This window comes from Strix aluco, chromosome 1, assembly GCF_031877795.1.
Source record: "Strix aluco isolate bStrAlu1 chromosome 1, bStrAlu1.hap1, whole genome shotgun sequence".
Lineage (NCBI taxonomy): Eukaryota > Metazoa > Chordata > Aves > Strigiformes > Strigidae > Strix > Strix aluco.
This window is the reverse complement of record NC_133931.1, coordinates 169299374-169320790: the sequence shown is the minus strand read 5'-3', so window position 1 is coordinate 169320790 and position 21417 is coordinate 169299374. Positions and strand designations below refer to the sequence as shown.

At 59.8% G+C, this 21417-nt stretch overlaps 1 protein-coding gene across 3 annotated transcripts; it reads right to left on the bottom strand.

Annotated features, from left to right (window-relative positions):
• Positions 1-11857: 11857 nt before the first annotated feature.
• Positions 11858-19210, bottom strand: CSPG5 (chondroitin sulfate proteoglycan 5). Of its 3 annotated transcripts, none has more exons than XM_074844729.1 (5): positions 19076-19210; positions 16304-17609; positions 15437-15625; positions 14392-14464; positions 11858-12411 (listed from the first exon to the last, which is right to left on the bottom strand). In XM_074844729.1, exons 1-5 carry the CDS (start codon positions 19143-19145, stop codon positions 12250-12252), a joined length of 1800 nt encoding a protein of 599 aa, XP_074700830.1. In that variant the 5' UTR covers positions 19146-19210; the 3' UTR covers positions 11858-12249. The 3 variants fall into 3 exon arrangements, with proteins under 3 accessions (XP_074700830.1, XP_074700809.1, XP_074700820.1); XM_074844708.1 differs by lacking the exon at positions 11858-12411 and adding an exon at positions 12907-14066; XM_074844719.1 differs by lacking the exon at positions 11858-12411 and adding an exon at positions 12907-14032.
• Positions 19211-21417: the final 2207 nt, after the last annotated feature.

Here is a 21417-nt window from a genome sequence, read left to right as displayed (position 1 = left end):
GCGGAGCGGAGCCGGACGGCGCCGCCTGCTGGAGGGGCGGCAGCTGGGGGGTGTCGCCGTGGCCCGCCCTTCCCCCGCCCCCCGCACTCTCCCTCAGGCATCTTGGGGCGGGGGGTGGTGAGCAGCGTCGCTGGGCACCCTCACCCTGGTGCCCATCCTGCCCTCCTGTGCCAGCGGGCTTTGGCTGGGCCGCCCCCAGCCTCACCCGGTGTTTTGCGTTCGTCCTGCTGCAGGACTTGGCCTTTCCCATGGTTGAGCTGCATAAGGATCCTCTCAGCCCACCTCTCCAGCCTGCCAGGCCCCCCAGCATCCATCCTGATCGTTAATGAAACGATCATTGGGGGCGTTGATTGGCAGCCGGCTGAACAGGAGCCAGCAGTGTGCCCAGGGGGCCAAGAAGGCCAATGGCATCCTGGCTTGTATCAGCACTAGCGTGGCCAGCAGGGACAGGGAAGGGATCTCACCCCTGTACTCGGCACTGGTGAGGCCACACCTCGATGAGTGGGTTCAGTTTTGGGCCCCTCACTCCAAAAAGGCCATTGAATGACTCGAGCGTGTCCAGAGAAGGGCAACGGAGCTGGTGCAGGGTCTGGAGCACAGGTCTGATGGGGAGCGGCTGAGGGAACTGGAGGGGTTGAGTCTGGAGAAGAGGAGGCTGAGGGGAGACCTCATGGCCCTCTCCAACTCCCTGAAAGGAGGGTGCAGAGAGGGGGGATGAGTCTCTTGAGCCAAGGAACCAGCGCCAGGCCAAGAGGGAATGGCCTCAAGCTGCGCCAGGGCAGGGTCAGACTGGCTCTTAGGAAGGATTTCTTTGCAGAAGGGGTTGTTGGGCGTTGGAATGGGCTGCCCAGGGCAGGGGGGGAGTCCCCATCCCTGGAGGGGTTGAAGAGTCGGGTTGACCCAGCGCTGAGGGATCTGGTGGAGTTGGGAACGGTCAGGGTGAGGTTCATGGTTGGGCTGGAGGAGCTTCAAGGTCCTTTCCAACCCAGATGATTCTGTGATTCTGTGAAAGTGCTAAATGGGACTGCATTCCAGTACCAACCACCAGTGACTGGCCTCCAACTGGACTTGGCACTGGTCACCGCCCTGATCTCTGGCCCAAAGGTGCCCCCCTACACCCCTTTGTGACTGCAGGCCCCTGGGTTTCTATGGCAGACATAATACACCTTGGGACAGTGGGATATGTGGGAGGGGTTTATTACTGCCTTACCATTTCCTATTGCATTAGTAGCACGTTTGAGTGCTGCTGAACATTAATTTGGCACTCAGAGAATGAGCCACAGCAGTTCCCAGCTAGCAGCTGAGTAGTAACAGCAAATCTACAGCCTATAAACACGAAAATCCACATTATTTAGTGTTATTTTTGCCCGTGTGCCTGAATTTGCATTTTTTGGCACTGAATTCACCTTTCCATTTCATTGCCCCATCTAAGCTTTTTTAACCTTCAATTTTCAAAATGCAGATGAGGATTTCCTGGCTGAGTGGAGACATGCCGGAGCCCTGGATGTGCCAGGGGGCCTGGAGAGAAGATGCACCCGCCTTGCACTGTCTCCTCTGCTGTGAGCATTAGGGGGCATCAAATGATGCTAATAAATGGCAAACACCGAGCAAAAGAGAGGAGACGTCTGCGTAGTTTAGTGTGGGGCTCTTCAGAACCACAAATTACCACTACTGAAGGTTTACGTGCATTTAGGCGTGTGAATCAATGGGAGAAGGGGACAAGTCTGTGGAAGAGAGATCTCCTGACAGCCACCACCGTCTTGGGAAGTCCCCGAGCTGTGAGTTACTGGGGCCTGGGACAAGAGCTGTGGGAGCACAAGCAGAGCTGGCCTTGGCCTCAGTCTTCCCTCACCTTCTGGTTAGGGCGACGGTGGTAGAAAAGCTGTATGGATATTTGGTTGAGCCATTGCAGCTGTTCTCTCTTTATTTCCTGTGTTCGTATGTATATGATCTGTAAAATTTATCAGCCCGTCCTCCATCCCTTCTTCAGGGTGTTTAGGAATACGCTGGATAAACCAGGTCCCAGCCCGGACCCTGAGATATCCCGTCTGTAATCTCTCCTGGTTGCCGAAACCGATCATTTGTGTCAGCTCTTTGCTTCCTGTCTTTTAACCAGTTATTTAGCTGTGAAAGGACTTCCTCTCCTACCCTTTGATGGCTTCATTTCTGTAAAAGCTTTAGCTGAAAGCTTCTTTAAAAGTCCAAATCGCCTTGCTTTTGTTTTCCTACCCTTTCACAGAGCTGGGAACCTGGGTCTGGTCTTAGGGAGTCCAGTAACCAGCTAAGTCCCTGCTCTGTGTTGGTGCAGCCAGAGCCTTAATTCCTTCGCTGCTCTTTGAAATAGTCTGGCTCCTGGCCTCCTAGTTCACATGGTTTGTCTGCAGAGCCCCATTCTGCAGTGCAGACGACAGCCAAGGGAGTTCATGGACAGAGAAGAGCCGGGAGATGCTCCTACCTGGGAGCTCTCTATAGGGCTGCATTTGTATGCTAGCGAATATGCCATTTTCAGACCATCTTTTGTCTGCGCTGTCACATTTCTCTCTCTGTCGCACTTTTCTTCCAGCTCCTTCAGGAGCTGCGGAGCCCTAAATGCCTTGTAAATGAAATGTAAAATCCTCTCTTTTTCTCTCTGCAGTGGGAAGGGGACCAAAACTGCATGCAAAGTACAGCTGCATCTCTCAAAACACCTCTTGTCCTTCTTAATATATTCCTTCTCACATTTCATGACTTGTTATCGCGCGAAGGCAGTGAGAATTTTGCTGCTAAAACTGTTGCCCCTTCCCTCCCATCTGCTTCATGCTTATTTGCAGTATTTACAATGCAGCAAACCTTGTAAGTATTGCATAGTGGAGCCATATGGCATCCATAGGTAACAATGCTGCTTACAATTAAGCTCCTCTGGTATGTCAGACCAGTGGGTAAAAAGCAATTCGTGACCGAAAGTAGGAAAAAACCAACTGAACAAATCAAAACAATTAATCTTGCGGTGTTTGAGGTAATTCCCAAGCTCACGGCAGGGAAGGTTAACTAAAGCACCGGGCTTCTTGATGTGAGTGCATGGAAAACAGTTTTTAGGGAGAAGGCACTTTGATTTACCTCCTTTGATTATCCATTTCTGGCACCCGAGGTGCCTGCGTTACTTATTGCCGGGCTACCCGGGATATTCCCGTCCCTTTGGATTTTAATGCACAAATCAAATGATACCACAGCAAAAGGAGCGTACCGAAGTGGGAGGGTTTTCTTGCCTTCAGATAACTCCGTTGTTGCTAATAGAATGCTAAATGCTTTAGTAATGCCTTGAGTCATAAAAGATCATTAGCGCTTGGAGGCCAGAGAAGGTTAATAAGAGAGCAGATGTTGGGCTGAGTCAATGGCCGGCTAAGAAAAGAAATGGGCAAGTTGTCCCTTTAACTCAGCTTGTGTTTGGGGGATAAATTCAGCCCGCTCAATGCTCGGGCCTTGACATGGCAAAAAGCAGCTGGAAGGAATAATGGATGAGCTGAACCAGGTGCCGAATTTCTCTGAAGAAATGCAAGAGCCAGACTTTGACAAGAATTTCTAAGCCAGCGGGTCCCTCCCTGTGACAGCCAGTGGAAAGAGGGAGCGCAGTGTGAGAGGCAGGGCTGTTCTCTGGGGGCGGCTGCTGCCTGCTCCTGCCATTGTCGCTGTTACTCAGACGTGTCACCCTGCCGTAACCTCGGGCCTCACCCCTCTGCCATTATCAGCACTCTTTTCTACACGAAAACTTGGGGAAAACTGGTTTCTTTTGGGCACGTTAGCAACGCGGACACCTGACTTTTTTTCCCGCTTGTCTACGCTTTGCAAATGAGCAGCAAACACCAGAGCTGGTTATGGTTAGTTCCTAAGTTCAAACATCGCTGCCTACGGTTGTGTTTGGACCCACCCTTCCCACTTTTGGCAGCTAGCAGATCGAAGGGGGGGTTAGTTATTACCCTGGCTGGCACGGCACCTCGCTGTCTTCCTCGGGGACTGGCTCAGAAATGGGGAGGGTAAAATAGCCAAGTAGCACCCAGGGAGTGGAAAGCGAACGTTGTTGGCTTCCACATTCCTGTCTCCTTTAGCTTGGCAGTGGTTGGGAAAATTGCTGCTGATGAAACAGAATCCCACAGGTATTTACAAAGCCTCTAGTCTGTGATTCCCTGAGGCTGCAGATCATAAAATTATAAAATAGCTCGGGTTGGGCTGTAAGGACAAAGCTCCAGAGAGGAGACGGGGAAAATAAATACAAATTTAGATGCCTGGGGATGCGGTAAAACAGCCGGGACACCTGAGCTGCCTTTATAAGACACCCACAAAAGAAAAATGCAGAACAGCATCAGTGTGTATGTCTCCCTCTTTTACCTTCTCCTTACCCTGGCTGCATGAAGCTGGGGAGCCAGATAGACAGCGCAGGGTGGGGTTAGTCTCACACCTGGGTATTAGTTGTCCTGGAAGATTTTATGAGGAACTGATACGACTGGGACAGGAGAAGTACAAGGTAAATAGAGAAGAAAGACAGGAGGGACAATGATTTTTATTCTTTCCCTTTTCAAATATTACTTTTTACCTATTTGTATACATATATACATGTATATCCCCCTGTGTATATAGCAGCTATTAAAAATGTAGAAGAAAATGCTTAAGAATTACAATTCTGTCAGCCCCCAGTGAGGAGAAGATGAAGCTCATAACCTGTTTTGCAGAGGCAACGGCTCTGGCAGGGGAACAGAAGAGCAGGCCTGACATTTCTGATGAGAAAAAAGCAGAAGCATCACAGGATCACTGAGCACAAGACTGGAGGGACCTGGAGAGGACGTGTAGATAGAGCAACACCTGCCGCCAGGCAAAATCAGCTCAACTTAAACCTTTCTTGACAGATGTTTGTCCAACCTGTTCTTGGAAGCCCTCAGCGGTGACTCTGCACCCTCTCTTGGCATTTCTTTCTGGCACCTCATTATCCCCACTTTAGACACTTGCTGCTAACGTGGAACCTAAGTATCCTTTGCTACATTTAACCATGGTTTGTTTGCTGATTGCCCATGGCCACGAAAAATAATTTACTGCATTCATAAAGCAAGGAAAAGAAAAAAAAAAAAGGGGTTTTGATTCAATTTTCAGGTCACCTTCAAAATTCACTTTTCCATTTTGAAGCAAAATGCCTGCTGGCTCTCCACGAGGGGTCTCCAGGCCTTTTCCAGCAGAGATTGAAAAATCCAGAGCCTGAAAAATCCCTGGGAAACGTGCTAAAACCAGCGGGGATCCGGCAGCAAAGTCATCTCAGCGGGGAACTGCCGAGATCCTGAGGAGGGCTGCGAGCAAAATGGGATCAAAGCAGGCAGAGAAAACGCTGTTCTTCTCCTCTCCCAGCTGCAGGTGTTTGGCTCTAAAGACACCACTCCCTGCCAGATTCTCTGCCCTTCCCATCCGCTGTCATCCCCTCAGCCTTCACGCTTGTCACCCTTTTCTGACTCTGTTCCTCATTTTGCCCCATCCTGCTTTTCTTCTTGCCTCTCTGACCACCCCTTCTGCAGCACTTCCTTCTCATCCTCCCAACTTTTGCTCACAGAGCTCTCCCACAGCTCCTTTTCTCCTGCTGTCTCCTATTTCTGCCACTCTCACGTACCACGTACTCTCAGCAGCCTGAGGACGATACAGAAAACTTGAGACCCACTTCTCCGCTCCACATCTGTACCCCTGGTCTGGGTCACCACGAGAAGCTAGAGCTCTAAAACTGCGCGAGAATCTCCTCATCTTCTCCCAAATCCTTCCTGAAATCTCCTTTTCCAACGTCTGCACAAAACCCCAGCAAGTTTGGCTTGTCTTGTGCTAAACCCCACTGTCTGCCGTGCCAGCCAGTATTGTCTCACTGTTTCTTTGTGCTCTTCTACCCAACAGATTGTCTCCATCTGCTGTCTCTTGCCTTGCAGTTAAATTCTGAGCTCTGTGAAGCAACTCTTATATTCATGCAGCGTTTTTGTCACACCTAGCAAAAGGAGATCCTCATTCAAGACTGAGACTCCTAGGTGCTTCTGCAAAATGAATTCTAACTCATTTAATAAATGCAAATTGTATATGTAGTTCTGAGCAATACTCCTGAATCGAGCAATATTGGGAATGAAAGAAGCAAAAAGTCGGGCATAAAGTGTCTAGCTGCTAGAGAAGCCAGACTAGCTTACCCTTCAGCCCCACCTCTGTCCTTGCGAAGAAGTGGTGTGCTGGAAAACACAACATTGTAGAAAACAGAGCTGAGAGGACCCAGGGGATCAGCAATCCCACAGCCTCACCGTAAGGGAGAGTCAGCAATTCTTGTCACCCTGAGATGCATCGAACCTGCTTTGATGACCTCTTCAAGGAGAGCTGTCCACCCTCCCCACGCAGTCTGTCCTTGTGATACTTTCTCCTTACGGTTAGGAAATATATCCTAAAGTCTTGCTGAACTGTCTCTTCTGGCAACTGAAGTTCGTCATTTGAAGTTCACCTTTCTTGGGTGGTTCTTCTGACATGCCACTATAGACCCTGGTTATTCCCAGCCTTTTTGAAGAAGCCCTTTACACCCTTTGAGGCTGTTCCCCTGTCTCCCTTGGGCTTCTGTTCTCCACATTGCCCACCCCACCACGCAGAGACTGTCTTTTCTGCATCAGTCATCTTTCTTGATGCTTCCCCTGAACCTTCTCCCATGGTCTGCATCTTTCCTCAAGTGGCATGCCCCAGACTGGACCCAGTCTTGTAAAACCTTATCCAACCCTTGTGCCACCTAATAGATCTGAGGTGGCTTTAACTGGTTTTCTAATTACCACAGGATGAAGTTCGGAAAATGTCTAGCCAATCTGTGTACGCTATTTAGTATTCTCATTTATTGCAGTTAACACTCTCTCGGTGGAGAGCACATTATCTTATTTATTGTGGTAGGCATCTGCTCGCAGCTGACATTTTTAAAGACTGTTTTTTAACAAAAAAACTACAGTGAAACCCTTGAATTCTCAGCCTCCTTTGTCAGCAGCCTTCCTTCTTCACTGGGTCCAGACCAACACTCCCTTGCTCGTTCTCCTCCTGCTGATGTAGTCTTTTCTTCTTCCTCTTAATGATGCTCACTATTTCCATCTCAATTTGTGCCTTGGCCTTTCTGATGTTTCCCCACATGCTTATGCCACTCTTACAACTGTCCTTAGTAATTTGACCTAGTTCCCACTTTCTGTAAACTTTTCTTCTTGAGCCTGAGGTCAGCGAAGAGCTTGCGACCTAGCCAAGCTGGTTCCTACTACATTTCCTATTGGGATGGCTTGTCTGGGTGGTGTTTGCATCATTTCTTTGAAGAACTGCCCGTTTCCTTAACTTCTTTCACCTTTAAACGTGCCTCCCATGAGAGCTCACTTACCAGTTCTTAAAGTGTCTCGGGGTCCTTTGTCTTTATTTCCCTTTTCTTCCGCATCCCTTCGTGAAGGTTGTGAGCTTGGTCACTCCACGCTCAGTCTCGGCCAACTTGCCTCCTGCCTTTACGTTTCAAATCAGTCTCCGGTGGCTGATGGCCATCGCTGCCTGCAAATGTGCTGGGCTGCCTGTGCCCTGCTCTCTTCCTCTCCCAGCAGAACCAGTTAACCCAACCCATGCGCTGGCCGGCAGGGCACGCGGCAGTGACAAACAGGGGCTGCGTGGTTAAAGCCGTCCCCAGAGCTTCACTTGCATCAGCGAACACATGCCCAGCTGTTCTTTCCCACACTGAGCATTTTGCAGTTTATGAAGCTAAGAGGATTTTGCTTTTCTCTTCTTTAAATCCAACGCAGAGTCAGTTTAATACTGGATTCGCTCCCTGTTACAGTGAGACTAACGGAGTAATTGGTATTTCCCATCGCTAAATACTGAGATCCCGATGCTTTCTGGCCACGCAAACACCAGTTAAGGGCTCCTACAAGCCAGGGGGCAGCCCGGCAATGGTGGGAAGACCTGGATTCAGCAGAGATGCTCCCACAAGCTCTCCACACTGTCCTACAGGACATGTCTTCTCCCAAATGTGCCTTTGGGTCACCGGGAAGCATCCTGAGCTCCCTGTGCAGCAGTCCTGCGTGGGGGGCTGGTAGAGAAGCTCCCAGAGATGGTCCAGGTGTGTCAGGAGGGTTTGGGAGTGGTGCCTCAAGCCTGAACCTCCTTTCCCTGGGTCCTGGGGGCAAGGGTGGGATTCGTCTGACCACCGGTAGATGTGCACAACCAGAGCACATCTGGGCTATAGCTGTAGTCAAAGGGAGCCAGACCCTACCGTGGTGGGTCAGAGAAGCACCCACCGAGGGGAACAGAGATGGCCAGCCTCATCTTCCAAATGTTTCTCAAAGGCAAGGGAGGCTGCCGGGGCTGTGGGGCCAGCTCTCAGGCACGGAAATGGCATCAGGGGTGTCTAAAATGGCACGCAGGGGGAAGACACAGCATTGCCACACCGGCACGGTCCAGTGAGGCAGCAGGATGTGGGTTTGAGTGGGGGTGGGAGCATCCAGGGCCACGTGTCGGGCAAAGGGGGTGCCTCTGCCAGCATGGTGGTGCCAGCACCCCGTGATGACGGCTACAGCTGTGCTCGGCATGTGTAAACCCAAGCCAGCAAAGAGACAGTGCTAGAGAGGACACGGGCACAGAGATCCCACCCCGTCAGCTCCAGGTATCACGCAAATCCCCAGCCTCCGCTCCCAGGGAAAGCTCCCAGCAGCTTGGGGAGGGACGGCGGGTCCGAAAGGAGCAGCGTCCCGCACCAAGGGCATTGAGCGCAGCTCAGCCGGTGAATCGGGACTCCGGCTATTTTGTTTCAGGCAGCCGGAGCTCGTCAAAAGGAAGAAAGGCTCCTTGTCTCGGGGTCGCGGCTCTAATCCTGTTATGTGTCTGCGAGAGAAAAGAGGACAACGGAGCGAGGAGGACAGACCCGGTACCGATGCCAATTCCCTTCCCTTTGCACCCTGCGTCCAGTGCCAGCCCTTGCCCAGCCACAAAGGGCCGCCTCCCCTCCCAGCAAACTAACCAAGCATTTAAATTTAATAGCTGTCCGCAGCCTCGCCGTTTCAAAGTGATTAGGCGTTTGATTAAAGCCCATGTGTTGCTTTGTTGGCTGAGAGGCAAATTCCTCCACAGGGCCCGTAAAATCAGCTCCGGTGACCCGCACGGCACACAGCAGATGCTCTTCAACGTGTCAGACGAGGTGCTGATGGGGAGCCTGCCCCCTCGGGTAACCCCGGCAGTCCCCTCCATCCCGATGCACCCACCCGTACAAACCACGCTCCTCCCTCCTCTGGTGCTCCGGCAAAGCCAGAGCAGGAGGAGAGCCCATGGGCTGCGGACAAGCCATTGCCCAGAGGGGAAAACCGAGGCACAGTGAGGGATGCTGACCCCAGAGCGAGATGGGGAACGGAGGTTGTGTCTTCACGCACCAGGTAGGTTAGTAGGGTCCGAAGCAGGGGGCACAGCAAGGAGGAGAATTATGGGGGTCAGACCAGTACCCCAGAGCTGAGGGACAGGGGGACAAATACCCTCAGCTCTCTTAACATGTGTGTTATGAACAGGAGCATCCTTAGACCTGCTTAAATCCTTGTGACCCAATTTTGCCCTGAATCCCGCTAAGTCCCCATAGCCTGTGTGGGTGAGCAGCTTCAGTCGAGAGTGCTGAGCTGAGGATGACCCCCGTCCCCTCGACTCCTCCTCGGATCCACTCCTCACCACTCTTAAATGAGGGATTAGCACTGAGGAGTTACCCCCCAGCTTTGCGGAGACGCTGCGCTTCACTGCCCACCTTGACAACATGATGGGCTCCTCTGAAAGACACAAAATGGGCGGCGGAAGGATGAGCAACTCCAGCTGCCACTTTGCCCACCTGGGAGACTCCCAAGCTGGGCACCTCCGTGTCAAGCCAGGGCTGATCCATGATGGATGGGCTGTGCCGGGATGGATGGACTCTGCCAGGATGGATGGGCTGTGCCGTGCCGGCAGCGCGGTGGAGGGGCTGTGCTATGCCAGCTTCACCTCCAAGGTGAGACCATCCATGATGAAGGGGCCGTACTGTGCCAGCTTCACCTCCAAGGTGAGACCATCCATGATGAAGGGGCCGTACTGTGCCAGCTTCACCTCCAAGGTGAGACCATCCATGATGAAGGGGCCGTACTGTGCCAGCTTCACCTCCAAGCAGAAGAAGGAGCACGGCAGGGATGGCTGCTTCCCCAAATCACCCAAAGGGTGCAGGCTGCCCCATCCCCAGGCAGATCTGCCTGCTGTTGGCCAGCAAAGCAGGGATGAGGTTTCTTTGTCTGGCCGAGAGACCACCATTATGCTGGCTGCTTCTTCCCGCGAAGGAGATTTCCTTCTCTCCCCAGGCAATGTCTGGCTGGACCCACAGTGCCGTCAGGAAGGATCCCAGCGAGGAGTGGAGAGTTTCCAGAGCTCCCTGTGCAGCCACACATTCACCGGTTGCACTCGTTCCTCGGTCACCCCATCTCACACTGTGTCTCCCTGCATCCAGCTCCACCAACTCCCTCTAAGGGCAACTGGAGATGTGGGATGGCCTCCCTCATCCCTGCGGTGCCCCTTCCCTCCTCTTCCCCACAGCCCCGCAGGCGTTTCTCACCCACAGCCCTGTGGCATTCCCCATCCCCTCCAACATCACCTTCCTTACACATGCCCATGACCATTCCTTCTCCCCTCGCTCCTTGTACGCAAGCACGGGGCCTCTCTTTCTTGTCACAGCGGTGCTCATCCTGCTCCGGCTCCCTTTCCCTCATGCCCAGTCCCAAGGGAAGCTCATGCCCAGCCTCTGCCCATGCCAGGACAGCCTGCCTTTCCACGAGCCTTTCTCGGGCATCAGCATCTCTGCTCAGCCAGGCTCCAGCTCCCCAACCCATCGCTCTTCCCCCTGGGCTTGGCCCCCACCATCTTTTATTGCTGTGTCCGTGCTGTCCCTGGTCCTTTATCCACGGTTTTACCTGTTGTGCAGCTCCACGCTGGAAAGGGAACGACAAAAACCAAAGCCCCAGTGGTGCCAGTCAGCCGCTTGCTCCACTTTGCGTGACTCCCAGGATCGTCTGCTGGCTCCTACCACCACTCCTCATTTTTTAATCTCATCGAGTGAGCTGAGAATTAATTATTTATCAGCTCACCGAAAGCATCGGGAATGTCTAAAACACGCTGAGTTGCAGCTTTAGCTCCTACCTGCCCCGGGGAGATCGCCAGCTGCATCCCTAACGCGCGGCACGCTTAATATTGTATGTTGATTAATTGCTTCATTTCCTCTCTCCCGAGGAGCTGTGAGTTTTGGCTCACCGCCACGCTCAGTCCCAGGGCAGGGTGATGGCAATCGGGGGGCTGCTGCTGATTTACACTGGCAGGAGCCGGGCCAGCATCACCAAAGCTGCTGGATGGAAACGAGGAGCTGGGGGGGGGTGTGATAACCCTGGGGTGTTTCGGCTGCAGAACCCTAAATTCCACTAACATCCTGGGCAGCTCCATCAAAAAGAGGCTGTTTGGGCAGGAGGTGGCTGGGAGCACGCTGTCGGTGATGGCTACACCCTCCCGGGCACCCACGCTTTGTGGGGGGACGCCGTGATGGGGACGGGGATGGAGAAGACCCTGTGAGCAGGGTGCAGCCCAGGCACCTCTGCTAAACATCCTGGGGTGTCCCATCTGCACCCGAGCGTGTCTGGGATGGCAGCACCCCACAGCATCCCCGCTCCGGTGGGACGTGTTGCACCCCTGGCTTGGCAAAGCTGGGGAGGGCAGGGAGGGGGGACCAGGCACCCACCACCCGCCCTGGGTGACGCTCAGATGGGACCCAGGGGAGCAGAGACCGAACCTGCTGTGTCTGTGTCGGGAGATCGCAGGCACCGGCAAGAGGCTTAACTTTAAAAAAAAAAAAAGTTTTATTTCAAGATCTTCCTTCTTTTTTTTTTTTTTGTTGTTTTTACTTGTATTTCAAAAAAAGTGGGGTAAAGTACAAAAAAAGTCAGTTGCGGAACGGCAAAGGTTTAGAAATCACAGCGCTGAACTAACCCAAGCGATAGACACGGAGCACAAACCAAACACCCCCACGACACGACGCGGCCAAAGACCATTTACAGCCTTTGGCTTTGTATTATTATTAATTAATTTTTGTTTTCCTCTGTACAAAACACACCAAAGCATGCCACGGAGCGGGGAAAAAAGAGATACCGGATGGGGAGGAGACCGGAGATTTGTACAGCAGGGGACGGGAGGGCTGGCTCCCGCTCTCGCCTCCTCCTCCTCCTCCCCTCCTCACGTCAGGTTGTTCTGCAGACAGTTGAGCTCGCCGCCGTCCTGCTCCCCTTTGCCGCCGTCGTGCTTGGGCGACGTTGAGTTGTGGATGTTAAATGGCTCCTCGTCCTTCAGGCAGGATTTCAGGGAATCCTGCAGCTTGTGGGGAGCGCTGGGGTCATCCTGCCAGGAGAGATGGGGGGGTCAGGAGATCACCGTGCCGTGGGGGACACCGTGGCAATGGGGGGGGACCCGCAGCGGGGACCGGGTGAAGGCACTGATGTCCCTGCCGGCAACCCAGCATCCCGAGCCAGGCGGGGCTGCCCAAAGCTGAATACAAACGTGTCGTAACCCCCCACCCCCCCAAGCGCGCATTTGAGCATGGGGGGAGCGTGGAGCTCACACCACGGTGGGAGAGAGTCTGCGGTGACTCACTGCCATTCCCCACCATGAGTTCCCCACCTTGGTGTGCCTCCAGCACCCAAAGCTGCTCGCCAACAGCACCCAAGAGCCGCACTGGCCACAGCAGCCATCCCACCCATCACCCCTCCATCCCCGCCCACCATCCCCTGTGTCCATCCCCCCCCCCCCCCCCCCCCCCCCCCAAATTTCTCTTCCCATTTCCAGCCCGGCTCGTCTCATCATCCCCACGACAATTAGCAACTCCCCGAGCGGCGCTTGGCAGGAGGCCCGAGGGGTTGGATTTATTGCGGTTCGTTAGCGTACAGCTGGCCCCGCCGTGCCGCTGGCCAGATCCGCAGCGGCAAAGCTGTGGATGCCTCTTCCCAACGTCCCCCCACGGCTGCCCGGAGCATCCTCCCGTGGGGATGGGCTGCACCCCGAATTTCTCCCGCATCCGTGGGGAGCATGGCCCACCCAGCACGGGGGCCAAGCTCTGGCTGTGTTGGGTAACGTCCATGCCGGCATCGCTGTTGGTGCTGGCAGGGCAGGATGAGCCCTGGCGTGGGGGCTGTGAGGGTGGGATGGGCCATGGCGGTGAGGCATCCACTGGCATCGTAGCGGTTATGGTGGTCCCGGTGCCGCACAGGAAGCAGCGGAGGGATGGAGATCCCCAAGGGCCGGTGTCACACACCTCATACGAGGATGGGAAACCTCCATCTTCTGGGCAGTGACTCTGAGAGCAGCCCCCGGCCAGGCCGGGGCTTGTGCCATCGGCGCCACGGCAAACCCCGCAGGATGGGCACCGCTGCCGGGGCACCGAGCTCATTGCCCAGCGGAGGGGCTGCACCACATGTCCCCAAAAACCCCTTTCCCGGGGGTGTTGACCCGGCTGTCCCCTCCGCATCTTCAGTGCGCTGTGTCCTGGGCACCATGTGCCGCTGTAGGACCGAGCCCTCGGCATCCCAGAGGGGACGAAGGGTGGCTCAGACCCCAGCGAGATGCCAGGGAGCGGCACCGAATTCATCCCAAGGTTCATCCTCTCCGCAGCGGGGAGCGAGATGTCGCCAGGAGCCTCCTGCCAGGGTGGCTGGGCCAAGAGCAGCAGCCACTACGGCTGCTAAAGGCAGTTGGAAACCAGGGAAAAATCAGCTCGGGGCTACAGCAAAGGCTAGAGGGACCCACGCTCCTCCTCCTCCAGCTCGCGCTCGGCAAAGCCCTTCGCTTCCCTCTGTTTCGATTCGAAAGACACGAGGTTGGAAGAGCAGCCCTGGGGGGACACGAGCGGCTGCATCTTGACCACGCCAGCAGCATCCCGGAGCGTTTCGTCCTCCAGCATCGCCTGCCGCTGCCGGCCGTCGTCCGCCGCTCCTGCCCCAGCGCCGCCACAGCCCGGGAGCATCGTCTGCCAGAACCACATCGCACCGGCTGTCCCCTCCCTGAAAATGCCGGCACAGCCGCCCCTGCCACCCGCACACGGAGCCAAAGCCACCGGGTAACTCTGGATGGTGCCACGCGGGCAGGAGGGGACGGGGCAGGAGTGACACCGACTCCCCGCCTGGCCTGGGTCCGGTTTGGGTCGTCGCGGCAGGATGCAGCATGGCAGGACCCGACAGCGAGGGGACAGAGCGGTGGCCGTGGTGGGACGGGGACAGGCGGTGCCAGGACAATGGGTAGGGGGGACAGACGAGACGTCACCGGACAGAGGGACAAGGGTAGGACAGCAAGCAGGATGGGGGGAACAGCGCCGCGAAGCCTCCTTACATTTGGGTGGGAGCCCTCGGCGATGGTGGAGAGGGAGAAGTTGTCGTTGTGCAGCTCGGACGGGGTGCGGTATCTGCCGGGGGGGAGAGGAGAGCATGGCAGTGAGACTGGGGGTGCCACCGAGCACCCCCTGCACCCCTGGCCACGTTTTGGGGTGAAGCCGGTGTTGGGGGGGTAAATGCCCCCAGGCATTTAGGTCTAGGGGCTAAATATCCCCAGGGATGGAGGTTTGGGGCTAAAATAGCCCCAGATCTGGGGGCTTGGGGGCTAAATGTCCCCAGCTCTGGCATTTGGGGGGCTAAATGTCCCCAGATATAGGGTTTGGGGGCTAAACATCCCCAGGGACGGAGATCTGGGGGCTAAATGCCCCCAGCTCTGGGGATTTGGGGCTAAATGCCCCCAGGTCTGGGAAGGTGCCGGCAGGCGCAGGCAGGGGAGCGGTGAGGGCAGCCTAGGGCAGGCAGGAGCCACACGGTCCCAGGGCCTGAGAGGGAGACCCATGGGCTGGCAGGGAGCTCCGCTGCTAATTAGACTTGGCAATTCCAAACACTAATTAACAGCTCGTTAGGGACCCAGGCTGGGAGGGCTTTCTCCTCCTGGGCTCCAGGGAAGTGGGCAGCAATTGCTGGGGTGGGGGTGGTGACCCCAACCTTCGCCCTGTTCCCCCCCCAGCCCTGTCCCCAGGGACACAGTGGGGACCATCTCTGGTGGCCCCTGGGCAGCATGGCGAGCCCAGTCGGTGGCCCCGGCTCCCAGCGCAGCAGATTAACTGGTGCCAGTCAGGAGCAGCTTTTAAAGGATTAACGATGGAGCAGGAGCCACAAGCCACGTCCCCGCAGGCCACCCACCTCCGTGAGCTTTCCCACCCACTGTCACCTTGTCCCCATCGGCGTAGGGGGTCCTGATGACACTGTGCGGGGGGACAGGACCACATCCAGCCCTGGGTGCTGCTGCCAGGAGCTGAGACCACCCAAATCGCCACAGCTGCCGGGGTGCCACCCTGCAGCGGTTTTAGGGGTGCCAGCCCCGTCCCGATGCCACTCACTTGGTCTTGCGCAGTTTGCTGTTCTCCGTCTTGAGCAGGTAGAGCTTCTTGGCGAAGAAGACGGTGAGCATGAAGAGCAGCAGCACCACGAGGGCGGCTGAGCCCACGGCCACACACATCACTTGGAAGTCGGTGACGATGGCCTCGCAGCGCGTGCCCTTGTGCCACGTGTAGTCCTGCGTGTTGCACCTGCAAGGGGACGCGGTTAGGGACCCCCCACCCCAAAAACCGTCCATACAGGGGCAACTGTAATCAGGGAGATTACAGGGGATGAGGTTAATGGGTCCCCAAGAGCCACCCTGAGAGGGGTGACCCCCCCCAAACACCGTGGCCAAGTGAGATGAGTGACAGTGGAGGATGCCAGGAGCGGGGTTGGGGTCCCCCCAGATGATGCTCATCCCCTGCGTCCCACACTCCCAGCTCCCAGCCCCGCGCAGTCCCGGTGGCGGTGGGGAGCAGGGTGGCTGGTGGGGTGTGGGACGGCCCTGTCACACCACACCCCCGTGTCCCCCTGTGCGGGCGGGCTCGGCGCCAGCCACATGACGCGTGCCGAGTCGTACGGCACAGCCGGCATTGGCCCTCCCCGGGCGCAATCTGCCGGGGCCGATTAGCACGGAGGCCCTGGAGCCTCGGCTGCACGGCCCTGACCTAATTCCTGCTCGGGGCCGGGGGGGCAAGGAAAGCCCCTCTGTGCCCTGGCAGGATGGGGCTGCGGGGGCAAAGGGACCTGGCTGGGTGCACAGGGGATGGGGAGCCTGGGAATGGGGTGCACAAGGACGGAGAGCCCAGGGGTGGGGCGCACAGGGATGGAGAGCCCCCACATGCACCCCCCATGTCCCCACAAGACCTGGGGTCCCCGTCCCTTACCGGCAGAAGGCCCCGTGGCTCTCCACCAGGTAGCACTGGCCGCCGTTGTGGCAGTAGCTGGGGACGAGGTCGCAGACGGAGCGGCAGGAGCTGTTGTGCCGCACGTAACCGCTCCGGCACTCGGTGCCGTTTTCCGGCGGGCCCCGCTCCCCCGGCCGCGGCCGTGCCGTGGGGCTGCCCCCCGCCACGCCGGAGGGCTGCGGCAGGGCCATGTCGCGGCGGCTGGTGGGTCGGGGGTCCCGTGGCACCGGCTGGGCACCGGGCACGGCTGAAGCGGGTGGCCGGTAGCTGTTCTCGTCCTCCAGCCCCCCCTCTTCCTCCTCCTCCTCTTCCTCATCATCCTCCTCCAGCTCGTCCTCCTCATCCCCGTCGGCGTAGAAGGAGGTGGTGGGGTAGAAATCGGCTTCGTCGAAGGGCGTGAAGTCGTCGTAGAGCTCGTGGAGGGCCCACGGCGTGGCCACCCCCTCCGGCTCCTGACGCCGCGCCGAGCCGGCCGCCCCCTGGCCGCCCCCGGGGAAGCCCCCGAGTCCCTCGCCCCCCTCAAACAGGTCGTAATAGTCGACATCGATGATCTCCGAGGCCGTCCGGTCAGCCGGCGGCTCGGCCGGGCCCGGGGCAGCGGTGATGGGCTCCTCCGCCTCCAGCCAGGTCAGATCCGTCCGGCCGTGAGCCCCCTGCGCCGGGGCCGGGCTGGATGCGGCCACCCAGAGGTCGGGGGGACGCTCCGAGTCCCCCACGGCACCGGGCACGGGGCTGGGGTCGCCCAGCACGGGGGTCCGCGGCGCGGCCGAGCCCCCAGCCGCCACCAGCAGGTCGGATTCAGCTGAGTCGGTGGTGAGCTGCGGGCCAGGGGGGCTCGGCGGGGCGGCCGTGAGCCCCCCAAAAACCCCCGGGCTGGACAGGGAGGCTTGCGTGGGCCGCTCGCCGCTCCCCGGTTCCTCGGGGCTGCCGAGTGCCACCACCACCGTCCCCCCATCACCGGGCCAGGTCACGGCCGCCTGGCCGTCCTCCGCCGAGCCGGTTTTGGGGGGCAGAGCGCTGGCGTCGCCCTCCCCGGCGCACCCCGCGCACCCCTCCGGCATCGCCACCGGGTCCGTGGTGGCAGCCGTGACCCCCCCGGGGGGCTCTAGCTGGGGTCCCACTGGGGGCTCACTGCCCACCGCCGCCCCCCCGGGGCTGCTGCCGTTGCTGGGCCCCCCCGGGGGGTCTCTGCTCGCCGGGTCCCACTGTGGGGGGCTGCTCTCCAGGGAGCCCTCCCAGCCTCTCCCCTCGGCCTCGCTGGCATTTTGGGGGGGCCACTCGGATGCTGGAGGGGGACAAGGAGAGAAAGACGTGTCAGAGGTGCCCCCGCACCCCAGGGAGGCCGTGGCAGCCTGGGTCCCTGCCTGCTCGTCCTCACACCCACCGTCACCATGGGCGGGGGGGAGCACCCCGAGTCTTTTACAGCCTCTCCTGGGGACCAAAGGGGCAAACCCTGCCACAGCCGCCAGCTCCGAGGGTCCCGCTGCACCCACGATAGCTCCTGTCGTCACCCCAACTCTGTGACCTCTCCCTCACTGCGACACAGCCCCCCCACCACAGCACAGCCCCCCCGCAAGCCAGGCTGCCCCCGGCCCAGGCCCCCCAGCTGCTCTGCAAGGGAACCAGCCTCTCCTGCCCCGGCAAGGGGATCCAGCCCCCCCTGCAAGGGGATCCAGCCCCCCCTCAGAGGGATCCAGCCCCCCTCAGAGGGGACCCAGCCCCCCCTGCAAGGGGATCCAGCCCCCCCTCAGAGGGATCCAGCCCCCCCTGCAAGGGGATCCAGCCCCCCCTCAGAGGGATCCAGCCCCCCTCAGAGTGATCCAGCCCCCCCTGCAAGGGCTTTCAGCCCCCCTCAGAGGGATCCAGCCCCCGCTCTGCAAGGGGATCCAGCCCCCCTCAGAGGGATCCAGCCCCCCCTGCAAGGGGACCCAGCCCTCCTCTGGTTCCTGCAGCTGCACCCTGAACACATACCGGGATCCGGCCCCACCCCAATGGGATCCAGCCCCCTGTAGCCAGATCCTGCCCACCCCCACAACGGGATCCAGCCCCCTGCAAGGGATCCAGCCCCCCCTCCGGGTCCTGCAAGTGCGCTCCGTACACACAACTGCATTCAGCCCCTGCAACAGGATCCAGCCCCCCCCCGCAATGGAATCCAGCCCCCTCAGAAGGGGATCCAGCTCTCTCTGGTGCCTGCAAGTGCAGCCCATAATCACAAGAGGCTCCAGCCCCTGCAAGGGGATCCAGTCCTTCCTCCAAGGGGATCCAGCCCTCCTCTGGTCCCTGCAGCTGCACCCCATCACACAGGGGGATCCAGCCCCCCCCCGAAGGATCCAGCCCCCCGGCAAGGGGATCCAGCCCCCCCTGCGAGGGGATCCAGCCCTCCTCTGGTCCCTGCAGCTGCACCCCAGACACATAACGGGCTCCAGCCCCCCCCCTCCAAGGGATCCAGCCCCTCAAAGGGATCCAGCCCCCCCCCCCACAAGAGGACGCAGCTCCCTGCGAGGGGATCCAGCCCCTTTCTAAGGGATCCAGCCCCCTCCCAAGGGGATGCCCCCCCCCCTCCGCGGTGCCTGCAGAGGAATGCAGCCCCTGCCCGGACCGCGGAGCCCCCCCCCGCGGGGATCCGCCCCCCCCCCCTACAGGTGACGGGCCCCCGCCCGCGCCAGGATCGGGGGACCCGGGCGCCCCGCCGGTGCAGGATCCGGCCCCCTCCCGGGGCGCAGCCCCCCCCCCCCATCCCCCGGTACGTACCGAGGGCACCGAGCGCCAGCAGCAGGGCCAGGGCCGGGGCGGTGCGGGGCCGGGCAGCCGCGGGGGCCATGGCGGCATGGAGGGACCCGGCTCCGCCACCGGCACCGGCAGCGGCTCCGCCCGCGCCCCGCGCCCCGCGCCGCCCGCCGCCGCCGCTCCGGGGAGGGGGGGGCCGGGCCGGGCCGGGCTGGGGGCGGGCGGGAGCCACCGGCTCCGCCCGCGGGACTGGGGGGAGGCCGACGGCAGCACCGGGACGCGGCCACGGGACCCCCCCGGCCCGCCTCGGCATCCTCGGGGGACACCACCCCCCCTCCCCAAACACCGCCGGGGGATCCAGCCCGGCATCCCCCCCCCCCGCCTCAAATCTGCTGCTGCATGGGGGGCATCCCCCCCCCCCCACCCCGCCAGCACCGGGATCCTTCACTGACCCCCCCAAACTGCTCCTGCACGGGGGTTATCCTTGCACCAGGTTCCCCCCCCTCCAGCAACAGGGCTCCTCATTGACACCCCCCCGAATCTGCTGCTGCACGCGGGGGACATCCCTGCGCAAGCACTGGGGCCCCCCCGCACCCCCTCAGCACCAGCATCCCTCACTCACCACCACCCCCCCCAAACCGCTCCTGCATGGGGGGGGGCACCCCTGCACTGCAACCCCCCCCCTGCACCAGGATCCCTCTTTGACCTCCCCCAAAATCACTCCTGCATGGGGGGGGGGGGGGCACCCCTGCACTGCGACCCCCCCACCTGCACCCCCCCTGCACCAGGATCCCTCTTTGACCTCCCCCAAAACTGCTCCTGCATGGGGGGGGGGGCATCCCTGCACCAGCATCAGGACATCCCCCTGCAACCCCACCAGCACCGGGACCTCTCACTGAGCCCCCCTAAAACCATTCGGGCATGGGGGGGCACCTCTGCACTGGGACCCCCCCCCAGCACCAGGATTTCTCATTAACCCCCCCCGAAACTGCTCCTGCACGGGGGGGGCCATCCCTGCACCGGTACCAGGACCCACCTCCTCCAGCATCCTCAGCTGGTTCAGGGGGACCCCCATGCTGCCCCCCCAAGCCCCCCACTCACACACAGCCCTGGTGGGGGGGAGCTGGGCTGGAGGCCCCCCCCCCGAGCAGCAGCGACATGAGGCCAGAGCACCAAAATCCTGGGGTGAAGCCACCTCCCTGGGGTCACTGCAGGGCTGTGGCACAGGAGGGGGGGGCTGCAGCCGCTCAGACCCCCTCAGGGTCAGCCCTCACCCCCCCCCCCCCCCCCTCGGGTGGGCACCCCATGGCCACGGTGCTGCTTCCCAGTGCCAAACTGGGCCAGGTGCCACCGGCTGCCCGCACGGCCCCCATTGCCCGTGCCATGAACCGTGACCTGGGCTCTCTGCAACAGGCTGGGGGTGCAGGCAGGGGGGTGCAGGCAGGGGGGGCTGCTCCAGGCAGGGAGGCCGAGCTGACACAGCGGCTGGATCGAGCAGAGGAGAAGTCGCGGGGACGTGACAGGCCTAGTAATGGGGCCAGGGCCAGGCCGGAGGGGCTGCGGGCAGGCAGCAGGCAGCAGCAGGCAGCAGCGAGCAGGCAGCGGGCAGCAGCAGGCAGGCAGCAGGCAGCGGGCAGGCAGTGGGCAAGAGCGGGCAGCAGTGGGCAGCAGTGGGCAGGCAGCGGGCAGCAGCAGAGAGGCAGTGGGCAGGCAGCGGGCAGCAGCAGGCAGGCAGCAGGCAGCGGGCAGCAGTGGGTAGGCAGCAGGCAGTGGGCAGCAGCGGGCAGGCAGCAGGCAGCAGTGGGCAGGCAGCGGGCAGGCAGCAGCCTCACGGCACGCACACCAGGGCAGCAGACAAGCACACACAGGCATGCACACGACCATGGGTGCAGGGGTGTGGAGGGGACCCCCGGGACCCCCCCAGGGACCCCCCTGGCCTCGTGTTCTGCCTTTGCGCTGCCTGAAGCCACGTGGGGGGGGGACACTCACGCTCCCTCCTGTCCCTGCCAGAGCCGGGGCACCCCCAAACCCTGCGGGTGCCACCACCAACCCGGGGGACACCCAGACCATCGCTGCCCGGAATCCCACCTCTGCTGGGGGGGGCTCAGCCTGGACCTGCCGCACGGCAGAGGGGCTGTGCCTTTGCTGGCCCCTTGCACCGCTCGCCCCGCGGCCACCTTGTCCTCCCGAGGCCGGCGTGAGCTCCCGGCTGGCCGAGGCTTTCCAAGGTCACCATGTGTCCTCCTCCGCCCGTGGCGCAGGAACGCACCGGCCGATGCTGCTCCCGCATCCCCCGCCGGGGAAGGATGCTCGGGCAGGGCCGGGGGGGTCCTGGGGAGCAGCGGGTGCCCCCCAGCCCCTGCGTG

What these genes read in the sequence shown, in the direction of transcription:
- CSPG5 (XM_074844708.1), bottom strand. Translation starts at nt 19,145, where the DNA reads ATGGCCCCCGCGGCTGCCCGGCCCCGCACCGCCCCGGCCCTGGCCCTG. An exon ending in AGCCACGGGGCCTTCTGCCG is followed by an intron (nt 15,626 to 16,303) that starts GTAAGGGACGGG and finishes GTCCCCTTGCAG; the next exon opens with GTGCAACACGCAGGACTACA. An exon ending in AGCAAACTGCGCAAGACCAA is followed by an intron (nt 14,465 to 15,436) that starts GTGAGTGGCATC and finishes CCCCCCCGGCAG; the next exon opens with ATACCGCACCCCGTCCGAGC.